The sequence below is a fragment of the Struthio camelus genome, chromosome 4 (assembly GCF_040807025.1).
Source record: "Struthio camelus isolate bStrCam1 chromosome 4, bStrCam1.hap1, whole genome shotgun sequence".
Classification (NCBI taxonomy): Eukaryota; Metazoa; Chordata; class Aves; order Struthioniformes; family Struthionidae; genus Struthio; species Struthio camelus.
Genome location: NC_090945.1, coordinates 73,406,170 through 73,433,452, shown reverse-complemented (window position 1 = coordinate 73,433,452; position 27,283 = coordinate 73,406,170). Strand labels below are relative to the sequence as shown.

At 38.3% G+C, this 27,283-nt stretch overlaps 1 protein-coding gene across 1 annotated transcript in view; it reads right to left on the bottom strand.

Annotated features, from left to right (window-relative positions):
* Positions 1-27,283, bottom strand: part of EVC (EvC ciliary complex subunit 1) — a 57,636-nt gene that overhangs the window by 24,465 nt on the left and 5,888 nt on the right. Inside the window, exons 3-11 of the mRNA XM_068942923.1 lie at positions 26,764-26,847; positions 26,005-26,237; positions 24,805-24,889; positions 22,437-22,535; positions 19,963-20,100; positions 17,844-18,002; positions 16,065-16,281; positions 13,582-13,730; positions 11,028-11,126 (exon numbers count right to left, since the gene is read on the bottom strand). Coding sequence (XP_068799024.1) covers positions 11,028-11,126; positions 13,582-13,730; positions 16,065-16,281; positions 17,844-18,002; positions 19,963-20,100; positions 22,437-22,535; positions 24,805-24,889; positions 26,005-26,237; positions 26,764-26,847 — 1,263 coding nt within the window. The remainder of the gene's footprint in view (positions 1-11,027; positions 11,127-13,581; positions 13,731-16,064; positions 16,282-17,843; positions 18,003-19,962; positions 20,101-22,436; positions 22,536-24,804; positions 24,890-26,004; positions 26,238-26,763; positions 26,848-27,283) is intronic.

Genomic DNA, 27,283 nt, shown 5'->3' with positions numbered 1-27,283 from the left:
GCTACGGTGATGTGTTACAAAAACCCCACTTGTTTTGAATGTTACTGTGGAAACAATCCTGCATAGCACAGCACCTCATTGACATATTTTACAAGGTACTCCTACGAAATGAATGAAGGCAAGAGATGAGGAAGAGTTAAAAGGGACAGCATGGCATTTAGTTAGACGAGACTGACACTAGTCAATCGTTCAAATCCATCCTGATGCAGAGCAGGTGCAAGACTAGGAAAACAAATATGTTTTGGTGTTACTATTAAACTAGTCCCCTATGAACGATTTTCATTGCTGAGGCTGTTTCACTTGCAAGAAGCATTTGGGTGATTTAGTCATATGCCATCCAAGCTACTAAGTCTTTTCAAAACACATAATTTCACTGTCAAATATACGGTGATGATACGAGCTATGTTTGCAAACTTGCTAGAAACCTGAGATCATCCCTGAGGAGAATGCCTTGAGTGCAGGTGGCTTTCCCTAGAGAGAAAACAAAGACACCTCAGAAAAGTCATACAGATACTGCGACACTCCAGCAGTATGAAGAGCTATTTTTGTGCGAGTTCCACATGTTTTTACCAACCTAAAAAGCTTTATTGCCTGCCTTTTTTTGCTTTTACTGTAAATCCCTGTTAGTCCTCTTGAAACCACTTCAATTTATTTCTTTTCCTCTAAAATACAGCTAATATTTTTAAAAATTTTTTCAGCTTTCCTGTTGCAAAAACAAGTAACTCAAGTCTTTCTAGCTGTTGTCTTCCCTTAACTATGGATTTAACCACAATCTCTTAAGTGATGCAAAACAAGACTCCCTCTCTAGAAACACAGACATACTTATCTAAATGTCAAAAACATTTGTTTGCAGCTCATACATATGAAAAGTTCTAGTGGAGTTGTCCGTTGTTCAGAGACATGCTGGCAAAATGTACTTGTAAAAGCCCATACCAACTCCTACATACAGTATTATAAAAAAACCCAATAAAACAACAACAAAAAAAGGAAGTTACATTTGCAAAGTCCAGGTCTCAGAAATAATGAGCAAGCAGAATTTAGGTTGCATGTGAATTCTTGGCCCTGTGCATGACTCCATACTGACAAATTTTGGGTTCTTGTACAATTTCCACAGGACCTTTCTCCTGTTCAGTGTTCAGGATCATTATCAAGCTGTGCACTGAATATGAAATTATTATTTTCCTCCTGGGATCCCTCTAGGATGCTAATCATCATATTAATGAACTGTTTCACTAATGAAAAATAGTTTACCTTAACAGCTCCCTGCACTAACCCCATTTTATGGATAAAATCAAGACACAATGCTATCAAAAGCGTTCACTACACCTTCAAGATGAGGTGTCTTGATTTTTTTCCCACTCTTTTAGCTGTTTAAAGCACGCAACATTTTCAGGATACAGGTCACACTGATTTTGTTCAATCTCAAAATGTTCTCAATTTTTGTAAATTGGGCTACAGGTTTCTGAATTTAGGCACTGGACGTAAGTATCAGAATTCTGGCAGCACTGGAACAGGGCAGTGGAGAGGCAACGTAAGGAACCATTCTGCAATTAAACTAAAAACGGTTTTATGGGAAATTACAGACCAAAGAATTTTGGACATGCCCACAAATGCATCCTACGCAGCAACTGACTATAGTTATTTCTGCTCTGCCAAGCTTTTCCCAGATTAAGTATCTAGACTAGATATTGGGAAACACTGAAAAGTAGAATGAAACCTACTACTCCATTCAGGAGCAAGTTATTGGCTGCGAGGTGCCCCAGAGAGCACCGAAGTATTCTCGGACCTGACTGTACATATCAGAGCAACGACAATATAGCCTGCGCTGAAGAAAGGATCTCCCCCACTCCTTAATTATTGTAGTTACCAGTTCCTGTTGCAACAAAAGGCAGTATTTAAACCATTTTAATAAACTGTGTAGCTGTGGACCTGGCTTAGCTTGCCAACACCGTTTCTGAAAGAAACGGAGTTCCCACTATGGCAACTATGTAACTTGTAACACATCTTTCTTTGGCATGCTGACAGCCCTGCATTATTATTTACTAGGAAATCTTCTGCACAGAACATAAAGAAGGTATTTTGTTACTTGTAGACATGCCATTTTGTTTAAAGACCAACTGAATAGCATTCTGCAGCTTCAAATTATATTGTATACTTAACTGCAGCACTTCCAGTGTGGTACCTAGTTACCCAGGAAAAATGTGACTAGGTCCTCGTCCCACACAATTACATAACTGGTTAATGTCACAAGTGTGATGGGCATAGTGATCTTTAGATCTTTACATTAAAGATGCTTTAATATTTGTTTGCAAAGTACTTCATGGCTCTCTGCTTAAAGTGGTGTGAAAAGACAAGAAAGTTGGATTGGTGGTATCAGCAGTCCCCAAACTTCTTTTTCTTCAGAAATGAAAACACTGGGTGCCTGAATGGACAAGCAGGACTAAAGAGTTAAGCATTTTACATTTCTTGTATGATGAAAAGTGGCATGTAAGAAGCAGGAGGACCGTTCTGGTGCTGCAAGCCCCTCAGAGAGAGTGATATTTAACTGTACTATTTCCTCAAAATTCTGCTACAAGTTCTGTTCTCCGTAGGATACATATCCTGTACTTTCTTGTCTCAAGTGTAGTCCATGATCACAAAATAAATTACCATCAGTGACGGCCATCAAAATATTTACTAACTTTTTGTCAATGTTCAAGGAACAATTGGTCACTGGCTTCTTTAATCTCAGCACTTAATAATATGGACATTAGCCTCAACGCAGTCCTTGCAACTCAGGCCCTACCATGCTAGCATGTTCTATACAGAGAATTGTACCACAAATACAGTATGATGGTTACGTTGTTTAATGCAGTGCTTGTAGAAATGTAGTAGAATGGCCTTGTAGAATATGGTAAGGAACTAGATTTAGGAAAAAAATGCAAATGTGATTGAATTCTACCAGAGTGATTCAAGCTAGCAAAATAGTTTGAAATTATCTGTACTGTGAATATGAAACGGCAATAGAGTCAGGCTGTGAATGGGGACAGTGCACTACATACACATGATAAAGTTTATCGTCTACAGGAAAAAACAACAAAAAAAGAACAATTAAGAAATCCTACTGCTTCCACTGTCTTATTTTTGGACGAGAAGCCCTATGAAATAGTTCTAATAAACTTCCTGATATGCCATCTTCTTGGTTTCAGAACTTTTACTAAATGCAATGTATTCAAATTGATTCTATTAATAGAATAGCTGATTGCAATGCTGAATGAACCTGTCTGTAGTATCTGACAGTCAATCTTAAAGCTTTTCAAATAATCTCCAGAGGAACTCATCAAGCGTAAAGAAATACCACAGGGTACGTGCAGAAACAAAATGGGCTCAGATTTAAATGCTGAGTGCCTCTGAATTTCAAACAAGGCAATAGATATATAATTTTATCAAAAACCAGGGAAATAGACAGCTTATAAGATTTCACTACAAAATAAAAGATCCGCATTAGTGCTTTCCCCCTCCCCACCTCAAATGATGAGAAGGCTCCTACATGTAGATGAGCATAAAGCGAATAATGAAATTGTGAAGCAGGAAAACATATTTAGAAAGGTTGGTTGTACTGTAAGCTAAATGCCAAGAGATTTGTCTCCCAAGCTGTATTGTAGCTGATTAATGGCAGGAACTCAATACACACATCATACATCCCACGGATACTCCAAGCTCTCTTGACAGCACTGGCCAATAGAAGATAGCTTGCATTATCAGCTCATGCTGAATTGGGAAAAGCCCTTCCTCCCCTCCTCTATGTGAAGAATAATGGCATGTTAATTGCTAAAATGCATAAACTACCCTACCAGCAAAACACAATACCTTGCTTCTAGGCAGGTGATACTGAAGTCATCCTGTGTTCAAGCTAATCAATAAAATAAAACATTTAGTTTACATGTATTAAAAATGGAGGTTCACTGAAATTCCAGTTTTGCCACCTGGTCCTTGATTTATTCAGGACACAGTTTAAACCTTCTCTTTTGGACTCCACCCTTTCTTAGAAATGTCCCTTTGCAGAAAAGGTTATGGGTTGCACTAGATCTAACTATTAACATTTTATGAATCCATGCAGAGGTGTTCCTATGCAAAAAGGCAGGAAGCAAACTTCGGAATTAAGCCTAGCCATATTAAGTATCTTGTATTTCACATCAACACATCCATACATCCATAGTGACTATGAAAATATACAAACTGGCTGAACTTCTGCAGCTTACTGCTGACTCTTGATTGATGTTAGACATGTAGGTAATCAATCATTTTGGGCATACAGAAGGAGCCAAGTTGTTTGGTGATAAGATAGGAAAGGCCAAAGAAGGACATTGGGACTTCTAGCAAGATGCGGCATGCAACTACAAAATCATGAACTTCATAGAAGCTTTAGCAGTGGCTACTGCAGGAAAAATTTAGATATGATTGTAGCAATACTATGGAAATGTATTGTATACAAATATAATGTATTGTATGGAAATACAGTTTCACAGAACTGTAACAGAACGTGCAAACATAGTGGTGGAGATAAAGACCTCAAAGCTTTCATTGAAGTGGATAGACCAAATTTGATCAACATCAAAAAACAGAACTAGACCAAGCTTGCCTGGTAAGAAGTCAAAAACTTAATCCCTTAGATTAGAGTATCTTTCAACCTTTTTGGGTTACATTCCAGGTCAAAATTTCTGAAAGTGACCTTCAGAATTGGAGGGGGGGGGGGGAGACGTCCCTTGAGCGTGGTCTGCCAGTTGAGACAAGCTGTGGGTGACTCATCTTGAAAACCAGCTAGCTCTGGATACCCACAAATGTAGTCCAGTCTCCATAAAACATCCCTAAGCATCTCATGTTAATGAGGTTACCTAAGGAAAGTAATGAAAGAGTAAATGTCTAAGAATCTGTAGTTCATATTTTGACAAATCTAATTTTTCCCTTTTTATTAACTGAGGAAAAAATCAAACACTATACTGCAATCTCACATTCACGTTTACCATTCATAAAATGTTTATTGCCTTGCCTGTTGATAATACTTATTAGTTAATGCCTACTCATCTAAATTCCTGTGCATTTCTATGTCCTGTCAAGCCAAATGTAGCAAAATTCTGTTGAACTGCTATCAGTAGAGGAATTATAAATTACAGTAAATTGTGTGTTTCCATGTTTTTGATGTTAAGGTTGAGGAAGAATACTTATCTTACTAGTGACTATGTAATTCTCAGCTGTTAATTGATTTCTTTTTGTGCAACCTGCATGCGTGTTTTCTTAATAATGAATTGTTAACCACCAACCTCTTGTCACACTTCTCCTTTCCCTGCTGAAATAAACAGGTAGTTCACAAAAAAAAAAAAAAGGAGAAAGGAAAGATTAAAGGCTAGGTAACATCCAATATGCTAAACTTGAAACAGACTTGCAAGGAGCCAGTCACTAAACTTTTTAAGAGAACACAAGAAACAAAATAGGAGATAATTGGAGGAGGTGGGTACTTTTACTGCCACATACACAAAAAAATACAAGCTTGCAGTGTAAAAACACTGCAATTCAAAAACTACCCAAAGCAACGCAAAACCATTGTTGCAGCACAGTATCCCTTGTGTACGGGATAACTCTAAAGATTTATGTTTACGAAAATATTGGGCTGAGCTTTCAATTACCTCTTACACTACTACTCCTTCAGTTATGAGTTAGTGTTAGAATGAAAATCACTTGCACCCATTGCTCAGCTTGCACTTCAAAAATTAGCTTTAGCTGTGATATGATTGTAGCAATATCAGGGAAAAGTTTCACAGAACTGTTACTGAATGTACAAACAGCAGTAGCGATAAAGACCTCAAAGCTTGATTGGAATGAACAGAAAAAATGTAATCAATAGTAAGCAACAGAATTAGATCGAGCTTGCCTGGTAAGAGATCAAAAGTCTAGACACACTAGACACAGACTATTCACCCATAATGCAGTATTTTAATCCACTAGTATGGTTGAAAAGTCCTATACTATCCTCCAAATATAAACTCATACATTCACTTCAGGCGTCATGTCAACAGGTTTCACTGATCTTGGTTAAACCATTTTAATTGATTTATTCATGTGTACCCCAAACAAGCCTATTCAATTGCTATTTTCACAGTCAACCTCCAGATCATTGCATTTGTTATATATTTATTCATCAAATTGGATAATTATTTGATGTACTATAGCACTACAGGCTACCGTAGCGCTAGACGGTTGTATAACTCTGTTGGTGAACTTACGAACTGTTTAGAAGATGCAAAAAATGGACAAAAAATAAGCAGAGGAATCTGAGAAAAGCTTAGAAGAACACAGTGAAGAACAGTCTCCCACAGGTGAGTGGAAATCACAGTGAAGTGACATCTTTTCTTTCAGTCCCCAGGATATTCACTGGTCCCCTGTTCCATCACATGATCACCTTTTCCTGATACCAGCCCTTGCACTGAGGTTATCTTTCTACTTGAGCATGTACTCGAGTCCACCAGCTTTGCTTCTCTGCTGGCCTATACTAAAACAAACCAAGATAAATCTGCTGAAATAAATCAAGCCATACCACTGTACAAATGAAGGGGAAAAGGAGGTCATAAACTTTTTATTAAGTATAGCTGGACAGCCTATAGCTTAAAGGCCAAATCCTTTTCTCATTCATTAAAGGGAGTTAAGGCTTTGGTGAGCTGCTTTTAAACTACAACCAGCTAGCATTTTAGTGACTGTGATAATGCATATACATTAAATACACAATTATTATATACATACATACAATGTATATATACAATGTATATCATATACACCGTGTATATAGGGTACTATATACAATATACCCCTCATTGGATTGTCCTTGAAAGAGTTAATAAGAGCTCTGATCTTCTCCTCCAGCTGTCCCAAAGGAAAAAATAACCTACATAGAAACAGCTGCTATAAATGCCTGCAGGTCAGGTAGAATAAAGGGGGTAATTATAGAGTGAGTAAAGGTGTTTAGAAGTGGTGGTGGTAAGGGGGTGGGGGGGAGGTGAAGGACACTGTAGCAGAACAGAGTGCTTCTGGGGGAGCTGAGCTGGATCTTGGAGGAGAAGGTAGGCTTGCTACATCCCTTTCTCTCGGTGGGGAAAAAGGTGCAATGGCCTTTTGAACACAGTGGTTAAGGACCATGAAGTTAGGGCTGTGGCTGGGCACTTGGGCTTCTGCAGTTGGTGGAGTGAATTTGACCAAGTTTAGGTTTTTGAGAACTTTGTGCCTTTGCTGGGCAGAGCAAAGGGCTGCTCTGCTTGTGGTGGCAGAGAGGTGTTAAAGGTGCACACCTGCTGAGTACTGAAGGCAGTGAACTTATCACAAGGGACACAACAAAACAGTAGTGTTATGCTACCTCCCTTGAGGATTTACTCAGGTTCAAGTAACTTGCAGTACAAGTTTAGATATGGTACTTAAATGAGGGTGGATGACTTAAAAAGTTAATATGGGAGGGAGGCACCTGTGTGGCAGGTGGTTGAAAGACACTCTAATCTAATGGATTAAGTTTTTGACTTCTTACCAGGTGAGCGTGGTCTAGTTCTGTTTTTTAATATTGATTAAATTTGGCCTGTCCATTTCAATTACAGCTGCCTATGGCAGCTGGTTTGAAAGAGTCCAGTAACTGCTTTTAGCTGAAGATATAGATCTATTAGAAAGTGACATAATTCTATATAACTGCTCTAAAACAACTGGTGCTGTAACAGTACACAAACTATTGGATGTTACATCAAACGGTCTTCTGTCTGAACCAATATAGCTGTTTTTCTCCAGGATAGGGCTGTTTTACCCGATAAATTGCAGTATTGATAGAGCTCCTAGGGCTTCAGAAAGACTGTAAAAGTAACTTAAGAAAACAGAATGTTTGGATGTGTTAAAAGCATGATTCAGTTTCTAATGCCATTAATCTGAATGGTGTGCTGTGATTTATTCAAATTTGGGAGGTTTCTAGCTAAAGTCAAGGTGGCACCTTGCAGACACGCAGGAATTTGGGACCGTAAATCCTATGGATGTGGGACAAAATTAGGTTGTTTTGTCCAGATGAAATGTCATAGATTGCCTTTAATCCTGGGCCTGCAGACAGTAGGAAAGTCTCTAGCAACCTCTGCTTGGTAGAGAGGGCATATGGAATAATGTTGCTTAAATCTTGGTTATGGAAAAACTGTTAGACCACACTGTCTCCTCTTGGATTTGGGCAATTAGCTCCTACTAAGACACCTCAGTTTTATTTCCCTTAAATCTAAGGGACATTTAACTTGTAGAAAGGGGAGGGGGGAAATAAAAATGCATAATCGCTTTGTACAGTCTTGCCACGCTAGTTTTCATTTGCAACAGAATGAAAACTAAGCTTAACTCTAAATATTTCACTATTTCTAGTTCCTCTGTCTCTCTGTTTATAAAAGTACTAACATATCTTTTTGAAATTGTCTTGTAATCTGGAAGTTTTGTGGACCATACGGTGGGGAATATTTATTTAAATACCTGAGGAGTATGCTAGAGCGACTATAGAGTTTCACTCAAATTTTCAGTAATGTTGCTAGGCTTCAACTTCCAGTGAAATGGTAAAAAAACAACTTAACAGAATTCTCTACATATTACCTGACAGGGGCTTTTTCTTGCCTTCTAACCTCTTCAGCAACATATGTTTGCAATTAGGAAAACGTGGAGATTAACTAACAGCGGAATGTTTAACCAAATCTTTCAATTATTCGCGACCTTGCTCACGGTAAAAGAGAAACAGCAGCATCCAAACACTTCAAATGAGTGCAAAAAAAATGGCTGCATCAGTTAAGCTATGGATGCTACAGACTCTCTCAAGGTTGCAGTATTTGCCAATGTGCCCAAATCAGCTGGCTTCACCAACTAGGTGGTTCAGAGCTGATTGGGGCATGGCTCTGGCAGCACAGGACCGAACGTAGCCTTGGGAGTGTTGCTGGTATCTGCCGGCTGCTCTAATGTTGGTTGCTCTGGTCTACCTGAGCTGTAATCACACCTCTGCTGGCAGTGTGGGGTATCTTCTCTCTTATCCACCGATACCTTGCTTTCACCATTGGTAGCAGCAGCTTCTCCCTTTCTCCCTGGGGAAAACAAGTGAAGAGGTGCAGCCCTGCTGTCCAGGGAAAGGCTCCTGGTTTACTACAGTGCACTTTGTCTCCAAAAGCATGGTGGAGCAGAGTGAGAAGCAATGGCACTGTGAATGAGATGTAATTTCTGCCCTTAACAGTAAATCTACTTTTGTTTCCATGCCGCAGGTAATGGATGAAACTTATAACCACTGCACTTCTTCCCTCGGCTGTGGAAGTCAGAATAGCTCTACTTCTCTACAGTGGGGCTTTGCTGACTTGTACTTTCTCTTCTTTCTAGATTGTGCTGCTTACAAGGTGTACACAATAGCAATTTGCTCTTCTAGAACAGTCTGTAGTATCTGTATTTAGGGCTAAAAGGAGAAAGTGCAGTTGTTCATTGCATTAAATATCACAGTAAAAAAGATTTACTGTAAAAACAGGTGGAAATCAAGATTTGTGGACCCTCATCAACTAGATGCAGTCCGATCACAGAATTTGTTGGTTTTTCATGTCTGGTAGTGTTTGTATGGGCCTAGGAATAAGGGAGCAGCTGTAATATGGAATATAATGGCTTAGAGTTGAGTGAATTGGCAGAGTTCAAGTTTGTGCAACTCTTGCAGTAACTTGGCAAATGAAGAAACACTTAATTTGCCCACACCAGTTTTTCCTTAACAGAAAAGAAAACTTAGCTACACGCTGCTGAAAGAAGTAGGATTTTCAGTCTGGTCTTAGTGTTGGTAAAGCAGGAGTACCCAATAAAGAAAGTGATATAATTTCATAAATTAAGTGGAGCTGTGCAGGGGGAAACAATTGTTTGGTCTCCATAGACTTTACATGAAATGAGGAAAAGGGTAGAGAAGAACTCCAGAGAACAGACTGCATGCAGTAATATCAGCAAACATGTTGACTTCTCTTAAATTAAATAGCTTTGTACAAAACATCTTCTTGCATTCACAAGCACAGCCGTCCATGCAAATGCCTCCCTCTCTAAAACAGTAGTTTTCTCAAACACCCAGTTGCCTGCAGTATTGCATAAAACTACTTTAAAACTTACTTCTAAAGACGGTGATCCCAGTCTTTTGCTTCTTGTTTTTTCAACCGAGTTTGAAAAAGTGCATGAGGAAGCAAAACTTCTTATAAAGCAGAATAAATGCACTATCAAACTACTTGTGGTAATTAACATTGTGTGGGTATCTTATCCAGAGGTCATGGGGACTGCAAGTTTTCATAATGTCCAACCTGGCTGTAATTAATCATGACAAAGATCCTGTTGAGCTGAAAGTGATTAGTTCCAGCCTAATTAAAGGTTACTGGTGGCTACAGCTCTGTTCTTGATCAGATAGATCATTTATCTTATTTTGTGCACATATAGAAAGTAGTTAAAGATGATGCAAAAGCATGCAGCACCTATAAAACTTCTTAATCTTACTGATTTGGAAGTGTAAAAAATGTTACTATAACCAAGATCTGAACTTACTTGGGGAACTAACCCATATCAAAACAATTTCCCTGAGAAGAGGTGGTTAACTTCACTACATCTCTAAGAATAGTTCTCAAGAATAGTATCATCCTAGCATGGTGCAGAGGAGATAAAATTTCATTTATGTAGCATAATTATCCTGGTGGTAAGGCCAGACATAGTATGCTTTCAACGTTATTGCAGCCTTGCTGGCCACTGAGGCAGCATGTTTTGGCAGATCGCGTGGATGTCTTCTGACTAATGCTGTGTGTTGGCAAGATAATGGAGAAGGCAAGCTTTACGGGAAACTGTTCTTCTTGTCTCCACCCACTGTTTGCCAGCCTAACTTCCTAGAACTGCCACAATATTGCATACAATGTGTCCTGCAATTCCACCTGAGATACCTTACTCTAGGTAGTGGGATTAGAGGAACTTCAGAATCCATTTTAGTTATTAAAACACATAACTGGAAGTGGCACCTTGTAGAGATCAGCAATAGCCTCTGCGCTCTCACAGTCGTCTTCCTCTTCCAGGTCCCACTGTATCTGCCGATGCTTCTCTAACAGTTCCTGGTAAGCCTAAGGGAAACACAGAAGGCCTATATAAACAGCTGAAAATGTTGCTTTCACAGTTTCTTGGGATCCTCTCCTATTCCACTGTAACATCACAATAATCTAATTCTTAATCTGGAACCATAATTCAGAGGGGCATGAAACTCGCTTTGACCACCTTAATCTGCGCATATTTGGGCTAAGAGGGAAGACTGAACTTCATGGACCAAAAAATATCTCATTTTATAGACTGAGAGGTCTTGTAAATGAATATTCCGTATTTTGAAGACGCTTAAATTGCCAGTGCTCTCTTGCATTGCATGATTACTGTAGTTTTCACTGCTAGGCCATGAATAGAGCACTCCTAAAGAATACAAGTGCTCTTAAGCTCTTCAAGTCCATCTCTAGAAGAATAACTTGTGCATGAAGTTTGCTGTTATTATGAAATCAGAGTTTAACATGGAATTTGACCTAACTGCTGTAACTCCTATGTCCAGGGATAGGGCTGAGCAAGACTGGGTTACTGTAACTTTGGTACCTTTTGGTTTGTATGCTTTACTGGATCATTCCTATATTCTCTGCTAGTGAAAAAACAAAAAAAGTTCAATTTCCAGTAGCAGAAACATAAATGGAGGAGATACCATGACACAGGGATTCTAACCTTTATCTAGGTCATTCTTTCATACAAAAATCAAAATTGCAGCAATTAAATCATTACCATCCAACCTGTGCTCAGAAAAAACTGATGTTAAGCAAGCTCATTGCAACAGCCATCTCCCTAATTGGCAACTGATTAATATACAGCAGAAAGGTCAGTTACTGTGTAGGCTGCTACCATGGCCCTTTGAGGGATAGGGGAGAAGTCAGATGGGAAAAGCTCTGGGCTAATGGTGAGACTTCAGGCCAACTCTTCCACTTCTGGGGTAGCTATGAAACCAGGGGCCAGACTTAAAGCTACTCCTCTTTGCTGAGGGAATTATTTTTTGCAAACAATTATTTGACTATTTAAGTTAAATCATGGGAGATGCATATATGCATATTTTTCTTTCTCCAAAGAGCTTTTAGACTCAAGGCCCCATCTGTTCTAGGACAAAAGGGTTTCTCCGCTGTGGCAGTTAAAAGGCTTAAATCTCTGGCTGTCTTTTACTTGCACGCAGGCATCTCATAACACTAAGAGTCATCTGTGTTCTGTACTGCACCATAAAGTGCCAACTGTCACTTTTTCCAGTTCCCACTCAGCCTTTAACATGCAGATTGTTGTTCCACAGTTTAAGCACATTTGTTCGCTTTCTCAGCTATACAGAATAAAGCATCTCCTGTACAAAGCTGTGTCCTAAGCTTTGTAGGGGGAGAGAGAGAGAGAGCGTGACACAAAATTTCCAACTTTCTCTTAACAAAGTTGGGATGTGCACAAGGATCCTGTGAGTTATGTGTACAAAGCAAATACTGTTCACCAAGTGCTCAGTGTACACAAAAATGGATGACAAAATTGCCTATCTCAAGAAAATATAAAAAGTACTGTCTTAAAGTGCCTGGAATCTTTTCTGTTTGTTCATATATGGGAGTGAAAGGACTTTTGAAGTGAACTAGACCAGACAGGTGTTGCAGTAAAAGAACAGTAATTGCATTATCAAATTCGTACAATATAATTAAAGAACTTGGCCTGCAATACAAAATTGAAGTGTTGATATCAACAAACTTTGACAATCAGCCTACAGTAGGAACCTAAGTCTTCTCATACAACAATTTATCTAAGCTATTAGGTTTTTATCAAAAATTTAATGCTGCTGGATGCAAGCACTTTAAGGTTAAAAGTATTTTTTTCATGAAAACTGAGGGTTGTTTTTTTTCTTAATAACTTGGGTCTGTGGCTCTCAGCTGTGACAGGTTTTGCAGCTCTCAGCATTTACAACTCAGAACTCTGACTGTAATATATGCATTTAGAACACTAACAATACAGTTCTAGAGAAAATGTGGCCAAGAAAACATTTCATTGGTCATTTGATACTGTATCGAATGATATATTGCAAACTGTCTCTAAGGTATCCTGCCAGCACTCAAAATGAGTTTTCCCCTCTGCTTATGTGACACTTAATAGTCTTCTGAGCCTCAGTAACCTCACTCATAAAAAGGCAATCAGACCAGCACAGTCTGCTCTTTTCTGTAGCACAGGCCACAGATTTCCTATATTAAACCAAACATGCAGCATGTGAGTAAAGGATGTTTTCTGTGAAAGATCCAATCTACAGTTAACAAATGCCCTTTGGCATCTGGTTCCAGCATCACAGTTGCAACACTGGAGGAGAAGTCTCTAGGCAAGCGTAGGTAATAGGATCTCTGCCCCTTTCTTCCCTATGCTACTGCATATGACCCTTGGGAGGAATCAAAATAATAATTTCATAGGATTGGGAGAAATCCACAGCAAGTTTGGCCTTACAAACTAAACTTGTTGAACAGTGAAAATAAGTCTTTATGTGCTTACCTTAAGAAAATCATGAAGGTCTTCAGTACGAAAAGTTTTACTGAGGAGATTCCCTTGTTCAGCTTTCTGTCTGTGTTTGAACTCTTCTCTCTTCTTTGCACGGCACTCCAGCCGTTTCAGGATCAGGTCTTTACTCTGCTGGATACATTCTGGAACATAAAACTACCAGTGATCAGATGCTGTAATTCCACAGGAAAAATGTAGCCATCTGCTACTGTCACACAACATAAGCTCACAGGAATCTGTTAGTGAGAGAAATGCTAAGTAATTACCATGCAAGATTTCAGAGCTGATTCTTAACCTGATGGTCTTTTTAGATGGGAAGTTCTGGGTTGTTAAATAACACTTAAAACCAGTTTCTGGATCATTACCATCCTGAGCCTTCTGCTTCCCTGGTGCTGCTCTTCATGAAAAGATGGTGAGTTAGTGCAAGACCCTGATTCCCATCCACCTTACCTCCCTCCTCCTCCACCTTAGAGGAGGTCTAGAGGTGGCTCACCGTTTAATTGCAGATATGCCAATGCTACTGCAAGCACAGGGGTGGTAACATACGGTGGGGAGAACAGGCCCAGAGCAGCTGTAGCTTAGATTGAACTCGTATGTAGCCATACTGGGGTTTCTAAGTGACTCCTCCAAGAACCTGCGGCAAAAGTTATCAAGCTCCCTCTGATTTTTGTCCTAGTATCACAAAATATTTGGGGCTCAGTTCTTCCTTCCTTATCAACATCCTCCTTTTCCAGGTGACTTCAGTCCATGAGTTTACTATTTGGGCTCTATGCTGCAGAGCGGAATCAGTCCTTACAATGTTCTGTCACTTATTCATTTCATGTTACCTCTGCACCTAAAGAGAACTATATTTGTTTGTCCTCCATAGTTAGATCACACTTCACTTTCCACACCTGCAGCTAAGGGAGAATGCAAATGAATAGCTGGCTGTTGCTCTGCAACCACATTGAGCTGCTTCAACTGGAAGAAACTCTTTTGTGGAGAAATATAGTACGGTATTGTAGCACCACGCACATTACTCATTCTCTATGCTTAATTCATTGTGCTTATCCAAGGGCTGATGATTCAATGACAAAACACTGGAAAACGCACTGGAAGCGTAAGAAAGTCTAATAAAAATGTCATCTGAATAAAGGTAGTAACTGTTATATTTAGATGCTACTTGATTCTTTACTACTTCCCTGTTTGTTTCCTAGGAGCACAGATTCTCTCCGGCTTTGTGTTCTGGATGTGAATGATAGGTACAATATAACTAATGCATTTACAAGCTCCCAACCAAGGTCAAACTATATTGACTCTCTCATGTGAAAACACTGCACACACTGTGGGTGTGTTTTGATGATTTTCTTTTTTTTTCCTTTTTTTAAAAAGAAAACTAGCATACAGTATGTTTCAGTTGTCCCTAAAAACAGGGGGATGCTGAATGCTGATGCCCTCCTGCACAGGCTTTGCTCCTTATGCAAAGTGGGCACTTACAATTATAAAGTTAAGTCTGCAACAGAGGTACTTCTGCTTTGAACAAGAAAGACATGACAGGAGGAAAAAAAACAACACTGGCATAAGTTCACACTTAAATTTTAATGGTTGAACCTAAGCAAAGATTCTGCAAGGCACACCAGTTTTAAGAGCAAGCATCCATGACACACTCAATATGGTGATATTTATGAATCCATGAATACCAGTAAGCTGTTGGTTCATACGACTAGTCAATGTTCTTAAAGTAGAGCTAGCCTGAAGAATGGAAGTTTCTGACCTTAAGATATGGCTCAATTTCACTTTCACATTTAGTGATGAGAATAAGCAGCACTGCAGCAAAAATATACTTCAATAAGAATATATGTTCTGACTATTGAGTTAATGGAACTCTAACCCTGATGCCTTTTTACTAGAAGAGTGTGTGTTTTTTTTTTTTTTTAAGGGGAAGATGAAAAGATTTTTAATTTTTAAAGTATGTTAGTCTGATATAGTAAAAGTAATGAATGTGTGAAGATCATAAACCTGGAAATGATAGTCTTATAAGAGTGACAGCACCACTATGTCTTGTATCTTTTCCTGGCTCCACATGCTAGCAGGAGATCATAGGACAATACTTTGCACATATACAGCTACTACTATCCTGAGCAGCAGTCAGCATCACCAGTGATGTCAAGTACATATACACCAAATGGAGAAATCTCACAAATAGTTGCAGTAAATATGACTCTTACTCCATCTTCGAATTAAATAAGATAAAGATTACATGAAATGTAAAATAAGTTCATAGCGATGCCTGTAACAAGACCCAGAAGGGTTGAAGCCAAAGTTCCTGTTCTAAGCATCTAGCCTTCATAGGAATAGTATTCTGGGCTGATTCATCAAAAATCCTTTTAAAATAGCGGGATATACAGCTAAAACCATAATTTTTGTACGACTTAAGACAAATGTGAGACCACATACCCTTGAGAGTGGCACCATGAGCTTGTATCTAAAGTACTCACCGTTACTGAAATGTGCTAGTTGTTCCCAGAAGGCCTTGTGCAGGTCTGTTAAAAGTTCTTCCTTTTGTCGGACTGAGAGATTATTCTTTACAGTTAAATGGTCCAGAATATTTGATACAGTATTTAATCTACACTTGCACTCTTCTGGTATATGCAACTTCAGTGAATCAACCATTTTTACCATAAGCTCCCAGTTAAATAATCTTTCCTGAATGTCCTGAAAACAAACAAGAAAATTCCACACAGAAACTAAGTGTAGGTCTTAGGTTATGCTTGTCCTTTCATCGGCTTACTCATTCTCAAAACAAGCTTCTCAAGAAGGAAGCTTCTCAAGGACAGTGTGAATAGCAACCTTCATATATTATGGTGTATAGTTCTGGAATTCTGGACCTGTATGGCATGGCAGTAGGCCTAATTGCGTGTTTATTTGCATCAGGAAAAGAATTGATCTAAAGCCATTGGTATTTTTCATTATTTGTAGCAGTCAAGAAGAAAATAATAGAATACAAATATTAATGAGCTTGCAGCACCAACTTAATACTCAAGAAGGAAAAATGGCAAAAGGACCACATGGAGGACCTGCACCTCTCTTCAAGATCCCAAATACTGCACTACTGTAAGCCCTCATTTGGAGATGAGGACAAATGTCTGATTTTGATATTGCTGGGACTCCTTCGACTTCATGCTGGAGTTCAGTGAATGTTTTTATAATAGGTATAATCACATATGACCTTGCAGCTTCCATTGCGCTATTAGAGGAGAATCCCAGGACTTCAGTAAGCAGCAAGATCTCATAGCTTAAACTAGAACTACTTTAAACAAAGATGCTAGATTGGAAAGAGTAATGGCCACCCTGCTTAATGGAGATCCACGGATGGTGACTTTTGCAAGGAGGTCTAAGTGTCCCAGAAGTGACTTCAGGTAGGAAAATCACTATCTTGTATCCAAACGCATCACTTGAAATTTGCACATCTGAGGGAAGCGCCTATATGGTGGTCAAGTGTGATCAGCTGCAAAGACTATCTTCGTATGCGGCCAGCTTGGTTTACTTTGCTGTTCTACTGCAAAACAATTTTTGCTTACTAATAGAAGACATGGTAATTGTTAGCTTACTAAAGTTAGCTATTCATTTAGTCTCCAAGTCGCTAATAAATGCAGTGGGCCACAATGTTTGTACTGTTAATCTGTAAATTCCAAGCGACTCTTTCAGGATTCCAAAAGCAAAAGAAGATCTGGCTCAAGGATATGTTAGATTTACTGCAACAAAAATCAGAGTGCTGACGCATTTATGAACATATCTGTCCTTTAAAGACCGTGTTCCGAAGAGATGCCACGGGTTTTCAATTCCAGTTAACACAGGACACACAGAATCACCCTCAACTCAAATATCTTAATTTAAATATCTTAATTATGGTTGCCTAGGCAAAGCAGAATAAATACACTGAAAGGAAAAAGAATGCCCAGGGCAATGGTTCCCTCCATCATTAGATCTAGTGCTCTGGCTGCTGGCTCACTGACCACGTTAATATCATGCACGTCACTTTTTCCTGACGTGACTGCCTAAACTCTTTTAAGAATTAGAATTCAAGTGAAGCGAGTTCACCCTCTCAGGAGCGTTTATAAACTGCAAAGGAAGTGCTCAGCAACAAGGTTGAAAAAGAACAGTTGAAGCAGTCTACGTTATTCATGATATAGGACTGACAGAACACTGTATTTGCATCATGCTTTGTGTTTAGATTGACTAAATACCTCTCAACTTTTATTCTTCTTGTACTTTACCATTGCATGCAAATCCTGAGATTCACTTAATAACCCTTCTACTGCAATCATCCTCTCAGTCAGATCCACAGTTATCTTCATTGCTCTGGCATTTGAGCATTTTGACTGGTCCAAAAGAAACTGCTGGGCTTTGTCAGCCTGCTTCCAGAAAGCTTCCATCTGTAGAACAAGAATCAAACTATAAACCATTTTCCCTCATTAATCATCTAATATTTCATTATGCTTTAAGATACAAGTCACTGAGACTGCAGATGGCTTTCAACATTATTTATAGTGAACACTGTGCAAAACTATATCCAGAGACCATTTAATGACATGTGCTGATGGCACATAACCAGTCAGTGGTACGTTTGGCCAATCCTGACCTTTTTTATGGGAGTTATTCACTATAATTTTTCTGAGTTTGCCTTTAGATCTCCACATATTGCATCAACTAAAGCCTAGTATGTTGTTAGCAATAATGGGAAAAGTAGGAAGGATAATAAACTGTAACCTTTTTTCTGGGATGTTTCTTTATCTGTAGGAGTAGGCATTTTGGTCAAGCAAGATTTTGGGTTTTTAAAAAAAAAAAAAAAAAAATCTTCACTGTTTTCCACCATCTAAGCCTTTTACAGTTACATGCTACCTAACCACTTAACAGTCCAGAAATTAAGTATTTTTTACAGTTCCAAAAGTTTTATGTGCCTATTTGAATAAATTATCACATGGGTAATCTCTAGTCTGAGGGTCTGATCCCACAAACATGACTATGCATAACCCTGTACATGGGGGTACTCTGTTGGTTTCGGCAGGATTACTAGTAGGCATAAAGCTAAGAAAATGTATTCATCACCAAGATTGTATTAAGAATCTGAATTTTGTATTTGTACGGTAAAGAATACCCTTATATTACTGAGGGACGAGATGAATAGCTCATGGTCCTGCTTTCTTTGTGTAAAGTCTATAAGAACGTGTGCACAGTGTACTCCTTTTAAACACATGTGAAAAGCACCTGCTGGTACAACAGCGACAGACCCACTAAAGGATGATTGCTGATGGTGAGTAACTATCTCATGTTGCTCAGTGAAGCTGTCAGGCAGTTTTTATGACTAACACTGCAGAACCATAAACAATCATTTTTCAATGAAAAAAGTTAAATTGCAAAAGAAGCTTTACATAGGTCTACTATCGTTACCAGATCTTCCACTATAAGTGAAAGGCACAGAGACTCAAAAGAAAGCCAAGAAAATTCCTAGTGAAGCGCTTAACCGTCAGCTATTCAAAAATGTTAAGTCCTCTATGGAAAAGGCCCAAGGTGGAGATAATTGGCTGTTCAGTTCGAGACTGAAGTGCAGTCTTGACTGAAGGTCAGTCAGCGCAGACAGCCCACAGAGCCGTCAGCCTGACTAGCCTCTCATTTTCATCAGCAGTCAATTTGCTCAAATCTCACAAAAACGACTGGAAATGGAGGTTATCTTTCAGATTATCCAGTTTACTAGAAAATAACATGCAGGAGACTTTTAACCTCCAGTTTTCTAACCTATAAACTAATTTGGACACAGTGAGGCTACTGAAGAGAAAAATTATTATTTTGCGGATCAAATGTCAACAATCCAATTACATTTTTTCACATTAAGAACTATGTAAATGTATTATAATGCACAAAGCTGATAAAGCAAAGCTTTTGCTAAAGCGAATGTGAAAATTATACTAAAAGGCCATACTGTAATTATTTCATTAGTAGTTATTTCAGCTGAAAAAGTTTTATATGCTCTTATTCTCTTAGTCAGTTATGGCATATTGGAAGCTAAGTGTTATCTGAATACAGATGTGGGGAAGAAAGCAAGATGCTATGACAAAATTCCTAAAAGTCAGGACTGAAATGTACTTAACCGTATGATAAGCAATACACGTTTGTCAGCTCTAAACCCAGCATAATGAAACAGTGCTGTATGAAAAACGTTGGCTTACAAAGGGAGTTGGAAATACTTTGCTGGAGCAAGGTAAAACTGTTTTCAGGACCCACGCGCATCTAAAACACTAACTGCGGACTAATCAATCATAAAAAAAAGAAAAGAAAACATACTTCAAGAGAATAACATTAAAATGAAATTTTACAAAAGAAAAATTAGAAAGTTACATTATCTATTATGTGCTCAGAGTATTCCCTTTCTTTTCTTTCTAAGTCTTCTAGGGTCTGGTACTCTGAATTATGGGCTCCTGACGTCTCAGTATTCTGGAGTCTAGAGTCAAGTTGTTTCTGTAATTCTTCAAAATCCTGGAAAATACAAGTAATTTGTTAAACAGAAAACCATGCATCATCATCACCCTTTGTAAAGAGAACATGCTCTAATGATAGGTGCAAGCGTGCTGCCATAGAGTCGGTAAAGTTCATCCTGGAGTGAGTTTGTATGTCAAGTCTGGCTCATGGTTAAGGAAACTGAACAACACCACATTCAGAAAATTTTGGTAATGCATCTCCTGCAGCAAGGAAAGAAAACACAAGACTGTATGTATGTGGCATCTCTGAATTACATTTACTATAAATAGGTATATTTCTACTTCATTTTAACCAGTATGTGAGCACAATCAAGTACCATCCCCACTTAATTCAAGTTTTAGTAAATACTGCTCCACGGGCTTTTCTACTGCTCCTTTGAATCTATCCATAAATATTTTTATTTTAATGTATGAGTTCCATCTTTAAATGACAGCTATTAGTGTACCTGCTGTGTTTAAAAGTATAGATAAGTAGCCAAATATGATTATCAGATTGTGTTTCCTGCAGGGTGCTAACATACATAGATAAATATACCTGCAATGCTTGTAAGGGACAAATTATAGGCTAAATGATTTATGTGGGGTTTTTATGGCCTTTCAGTCCTTTGAAGGCAGGATGATGTTTTCTTAAAGCTAATAATACCAATAAATACCAGTCCTCTGCCCTTACTTAGCAGTTTGGTTCTGAAATGGATGATTCTGCAGTTGCTTAAACATGCCTTCTCTAACAAGCATTTATGTTTAATATCACACAGTTCTGTTCGCCAATGAATTAACTCAACACCTTACGCCTTAAAGAAACGGAACCAGATTTTGACAAGCTTCACAAACAATTTCATCAAAATCTCATGAATTCTCCTTAGAATTAAGTGGAAAATGCTGTCCACAATAAATCATATAATCCTCAATCTTACCAGTGCAGAATTGCATGCAATATTTTGCAGTGCTAACGTGTTTGCTTATTATTAACTTCTCTTTTAGATGGTATTCATAACCAGTCTTTTCCATCACGTGGCATCCCAAACTTACGGTCATCATGTTTCCAGCACTTTTTTCTACAGAATATGAGGTCAGAATGCTGGATTACCAAATCTGAGATTGACGTACTAATAACGGGACTATTTTGGCACTGACCGCATCTAATAAACAGGATTTAGTCTTTGTCTTGCAGTGGCCTCAGTTAGCTGCATGGAGAGACCCATGCTGGCAAGTTTTATTGACGGTTCAGCTATACTGGAAAGGTGCCCAAACTATATTGCTTCTGCGTTTGTAGTTTGAGGTATCCAGACTCACTAAAAGTCTTTCAGAAAGAAGGATACACGCACCAAATCTTACTTTGCACTTAGTAAATACTACAAACTTAAATACTAAACCTGAGGAATCATGGCAGTGAAGTGGTCTTGAGGCAAAATCCATTCTGATATAACCTATTAGGTAAAATTATAGACATTCCCAACGTTGGTTCACAGACTGCGAGAATGCGCAAACGAGATGCATCCCAGCCACTAGAGCTGAAAAGCTGACAGGCTTTAATTTAATGTCTAAGTGTGAAATTCCATCTGAAAAGAAGAAAAAAGCCCAGTCTTTACTGTGAGAACGTTAAATGCTGGAATAGGTTCCCCAGAGAAATGGTGGAGTCTCCCTCACTGGAAATATTCAAGACTTGGCTTGACAGGGCCTTATCTAAGGCCCTGCTTTCAACAGAAGGTTGGACCAGACGACCTCCAAAGGTGCCCTGCAGCTTGGACTTTTTTATGATTCTAATTTGGAAATCTTTTAGTCATCTCAAAAATAATATTGTGATTCCACCTGAAATACATACTAACTACAAATGTTTATCTTCTAGTTCAGAAGTGGAAAATGGATTTCTATGAACATACATAGAAGAAAAAAGGATAAAGAAAAATAAGTATATTTTCCATTGATAAAAGCCTTAAGTTTCCTCCTGTGTTTCCTGCTATGTTATTATTAGTCATGATATATGGGCCTGGACAAAGACCTAATAATTAGCAGTCAATAACTATGAGCGAATAAGGTCAAGAACATTCTGTTTGCTGGAGTGGACTGAACTACAAAACACTTTTATTCTTAACAGATTAGAAACAGCACTCTCCTGATCACCTCAGACAACAACGGGGAGCAAATGCAGATACTAGAGAGAATCAACTACTGAGCGAGCACCTTTGCGTTAATTCAGAAGTAGACTACAAACGACATTGCTGCATAAAAGACTGGGTGAGATAGCTTGCTGAATCAGCTTGCATCAATTGGCGGGATTAATTCTTATTTTCTGTTGTGTGAAACACTAACCAAAAAAAAAAAAAACCCACTTACGTTTTCCTGAATTAAAAGGATCTTCTTGAACAAATCATCAGTAATCTTCTTTTTATGATAAAAATCTGTGAGGTATATTTTGAGAACTTGAGTAAATATCTATTCAGAAGGAAAGAAAGAAAATCTAGGATAAGTGCCTATTGAACATCATAAGAACATCTTTGTGATAACTTTTGTTGCTTTCAGCCAATCAGCGAGAATATAGTGAATCACAGGTAAAATAGAAACATCATTAGCAATTCTGCAATACTTTTGTTATGAAAAATCCTTTGGCTTTGTCTTCAGTGAGAGTACTGGAAGACTGTTGTGTTCTAACAAGGACAATAATGTAATCTCATATATATCTAACCAAGCTGACAAATTTGAAACTGTACTTCACTGGAAAATACACAGATTACTTAAAGCTCATTTCTTCTAAAGTTTAATGAACATCTAAGCTGAAAGTTATTAACAAATTATTTACTATGATTTCAGCTGTAGTCTGCCAACTAAAGAGGTATCAAACATTTCTATATACAGCCTATAATAAAAAAAGTACCCATCTCACTTTCTGGCTACCTTCTCTCACAAAAGGTAGATTATTTTCCAGTTGACTTTTTAAAATTGCAATAGCAGTTTCTACAAAAAGATATTTCTGAACACTGGCTTAATTTTTGATTAGCCTCTTCCCCCTTGCCTGATTCCCTTGCTTCTTTTAGAGTGCCAGCGTGAAGACGAGTCAATTCATTACTAACTCGTGTTCTCCTACATGAACATAAGGATGTATTAAAGTTAACAGCAACCTGTCTCTTATTCATGTACATAAAAACAGATGATGATGAAATTGCCTGTTTTAAACATATTTTATGTTAAAGCATAAATAAAAACATATTTATGTAAAAGACTATTCTCCAAGGCAACAGCTGAGCTGAGCAAAATCTGGAAAATATGTTATCATTAAATATATGCTATCACGTGTCAGTCAAAAAAGTGCTCAGTAGAAGAGAAATATGATAAAGTTGTCATGTTTTGGATCTCACTTGCCAGTGTTGTGGATAGGAGTTTGGCAGTTCTTGAACACACAACACCAAACACCACAAACTCCAGAAAAAAAAAAAAAGCATCAGAATTCAGAAAGAGGGGAAAATTTCCTTTTCCTAGATCTAACTCTAAGAAAGATTGTCTCTCAAGTCTGAGAAAGCAGAACAGAAAAGGAAGAAACTATTCTCTAGGTTGAAAGATTTTTTTCCCTCTTTGTTCACTACTAGTAAAAATACAAATCTAGCTACTGAAAGCTTCAGCTAATAGTCAGTCACCTGCCTTTTGTCAGGATTTCTGGTGGCCCACAAAGGGTGTTAAATGCTCATTTTCTCAGTGTTTCTGTGATTACATCACCATGTAGTGACTTTACCTTCATCTAAAAGTTGATGATTAACTTTGAGACCAAGTTCAATTTTCCCTAGTGAAGTTAAAATTCTTTCTGGTATCTGATCTCAAGTTCTTCTCTTCATCTACTTAGGACTACATAAGCTGAAGGGATAAAACCAATCAGATCAGAAGTGGCTCTCCAGGTTTACTTTCACATTTCCTCTTTTGGGTTGTGTAGAAATTTGTTGAGAAAACCCCACCCCTTGAAATATTCTCAGTGCATTCAACAAATTACATCAGAAATGGGCAGTGTGTTTAAAGAGAGGTCTGGAAAGAAAGGGAGAAGAAAACTATATATTTTATGTCCAGATTTCAATTACCTGAGCTAAAACTCAGTAACGGTAGCGATTCTGTACTCTGTCATACCTGCTTACCACAAACTGTTCTCCTAATGCAGTATTCTGTTGCCTTAATTACATAAATCCACTTTTGTCTTTTTTTAATTTCCTGTCATGTTTGTATGCTGTAATCTGATGTAGGTAGCTATGTATGCTTTACAGGGGCACCTTAATTCCTCTGTCCCACAAAATCAGGGCTATTGTATTTATCACAATGGTACTGATTCTGCTGAATTGACTTCTCAGTTTTATTCAAAGCTGTCCTTACAGTTGCATTGCACAAGCACTGTCATTAAAACATAAACTCATCTCTGAAATATTTATCTTTTTTTAAATGAACACTGAGTGCTATAGGTTATCCTATGGAGTAAAGTTTAAAACTAAACAGCTGCATTATCCAGTCTGACCTCCTGTATTGCACAGGCTATTATATTTCACAGGGTTGCTCCTGTATGAACCTCATATATGCAGAACAAAGGGAAAAATTAATGAGAATACTGTAGAAATACAGATCTGCTATAGTGCTTCCCAGCTAGCCAGTTGTTTATGTTGATTATTTCCTAAACTGATACTCAGCTAAGACATTCAAATCAAATAGCTATAAATGAGACATGAGTACCTACCACATGTTTTTCTTTTCTGAGTTCAGTATCAAGAAGCATAAGATCTTTTAAAAGAAGACTGCAGAGGCAGAGCTTAACATCAAAACTAAAACAAAGATTTAAAAAGTGTTAGTGTCAATCTAAATGACAGTCACGTAAAAAGGCAACATCATATATTTCTTTTAATTGATAAATTTTTCTAAAAGCAATGTCCCTAGAACAGCAGCCAAGTCACTTTATTTTTACATTTCTTTCTCTCTCAAAAAAACATCTCTACATAAAGGTAAGCAAAATCAGATAATGCTTTAACAACATTGGAGACGCAGTTCCCTTCAGAAAAAGTCAAGATACGTACGGGCACGAATGGCTACAGTAAAGGGAAAATAAAGCTTCAAATTAAAATAGCTATAAGAGTGGACATTTTGAAAGCATTTTTCATTGCTAGTCCCCTACCCCCAATCCCATAGTGACGTATATATAATTGTATTTATTTTTTGCCAATGAGAATATAAACACGTATTTATTCACCTAGGGCTACCTTACCATTATGTGCCTAAATAAAAATCAAAACTGATAGTCCGTTTGGGTTAGCTCAATGTGCTCATCACCAAACTATCTGAGAGAGGAAGCTTTCCCACAATATTACTTAAGTACTTCCTATTAAAATTGAGAGAACAGACTGCTGGCATTTGCTGTCCCCGAGACTCCTGTTGTATAACTTGATCTTATATGATGCAGAGGACCCCGGACCCTGTAGAGCAACCTGCCTTTGCAGCGCGTGAACTGAGACTAAAACTCTAAAGACTTTATAGCTCAGCACTTGCAGAAAACAGTCAATACCTTGCAGTAATGAATTCAGAGTTATTAACAGCCTTTCATAATTAATGACGTAGCACTGACACTGTGTGGGTAAAAAGGGATCTCCTTACCACAAATGTTGTATACTTTTATGAGTCTCCTTGTGTGCAAGTTCTGATTCCCAGAATGTCATTTAAAAACTTCTGATTTTTAATATATAACAAGAGGCATTTCTTTAGTTTCCCCAGTCACTTTCTTAAGGGTAATAAGCACATAACCCTGTCTTGATGTGGTGGACATATGCATCCAACCTTAATCATCGGTTTATGCCAACCCTAGTCATCTGGTTTATGCCAGACCTTTAGTGGTTGTCTGGAAAAAGCACCACGTCACACCAGGAAATGACCAAACACAACTGGTTACCTCTCGCAAGTCAGCACTTCAGGGAAGCAGGTCACCTTGAGGAAGGTCCGAGCCTGAAACCTGTCGTCACTGGTTGAGGAATGAATTGTCGTGGAGGAACTGCAGTCCTCCTTGTCTCCCTGGCTGAGGGAGCCCAGGCTGCCTGAAGTGGATGTTTCCATTACTTGATTAGGCAGAACAGTCTGCTTTGGATTCTCGTGCAAAGACGGATTGGATGAGCCATCTGCCAAAGGCTGGAGTCAAAGAAAATGTACAAGGTTAATTAATACAACACAAGAAGGAGATAAATGGCTCATCAATTTCCAGTGCTTGCTTTCACGCTAACAATTAATGCACATGGCAAAAGTGTTTCCACATAAATTACGATTCATCATACTGACAGGTTTCTGCGCTTCCTGTAAAAAGTTCTTCTGTTGCGGTCATCTGCTTGGGATGTATTTCCTTACTGAAGAAGAGACCCTTCTTTTTTTTTCTCTGCCTCCTTGGACAGATCCAACTTCCGCTAGTGTTAAGGGAAAGAAAAAGGTCTCTTGACTGCGGTGAAGATTGACTGGACACCACGTAAAGCACAGAAGGTTTCAGGAGGAGATGAAGCCACCTGATGCCATATCGAATGAGGCCTGAGTCAATGGATTATTAACAAACAAAACTCCCTGTTAAGCACATTGACAGTAACTCTTCTTCCGGTAATTTTTAACTCTGCAATTTACGTTGAGATAGAATGATTTTAATTTTTGCAAATAGAGGCTAAATCCTTACCCTAAATTTCTGATTGATTGGATAGATGACTTTTGCCTTTAACGCAAATGCTGTGATGTTACTGTTCAGAGGAGACTCATTTTCCTGTATGGAAAAAAAACAGAAAACTACTGTAAACTTTGAGAACAGCAGTAGGCCTGACAGTTGCTTACTATAAGTATCTTTTAGTTACATAACTTAGAAATTCTTATCGATAACTGACTATTTCTTGACTGTTTCAGCCTTGGCATGAAAAATCTCGTAAAACTTATTCGGGTTGGAGCATGAAATCCAGAAAAGAGAACCGCAGTTCTCCCTATATATTATCATGGCTCCAAAATGTTTTTGCTCTTGCAAGTGAAAATGAACAGTAGCTGGTATTCACAGATTATTTGCGTTCCTTTTTTTCCCCCCCTTCACCAACTAAAGATTTCACATGAGAGACTTAATTACCTTAACAATAGAAATGACTAAGGAATAAGTCATAAGCTGGAATAAGCTGGACAGATACCATCATGGCTATACATTCTGGCTTTCAATT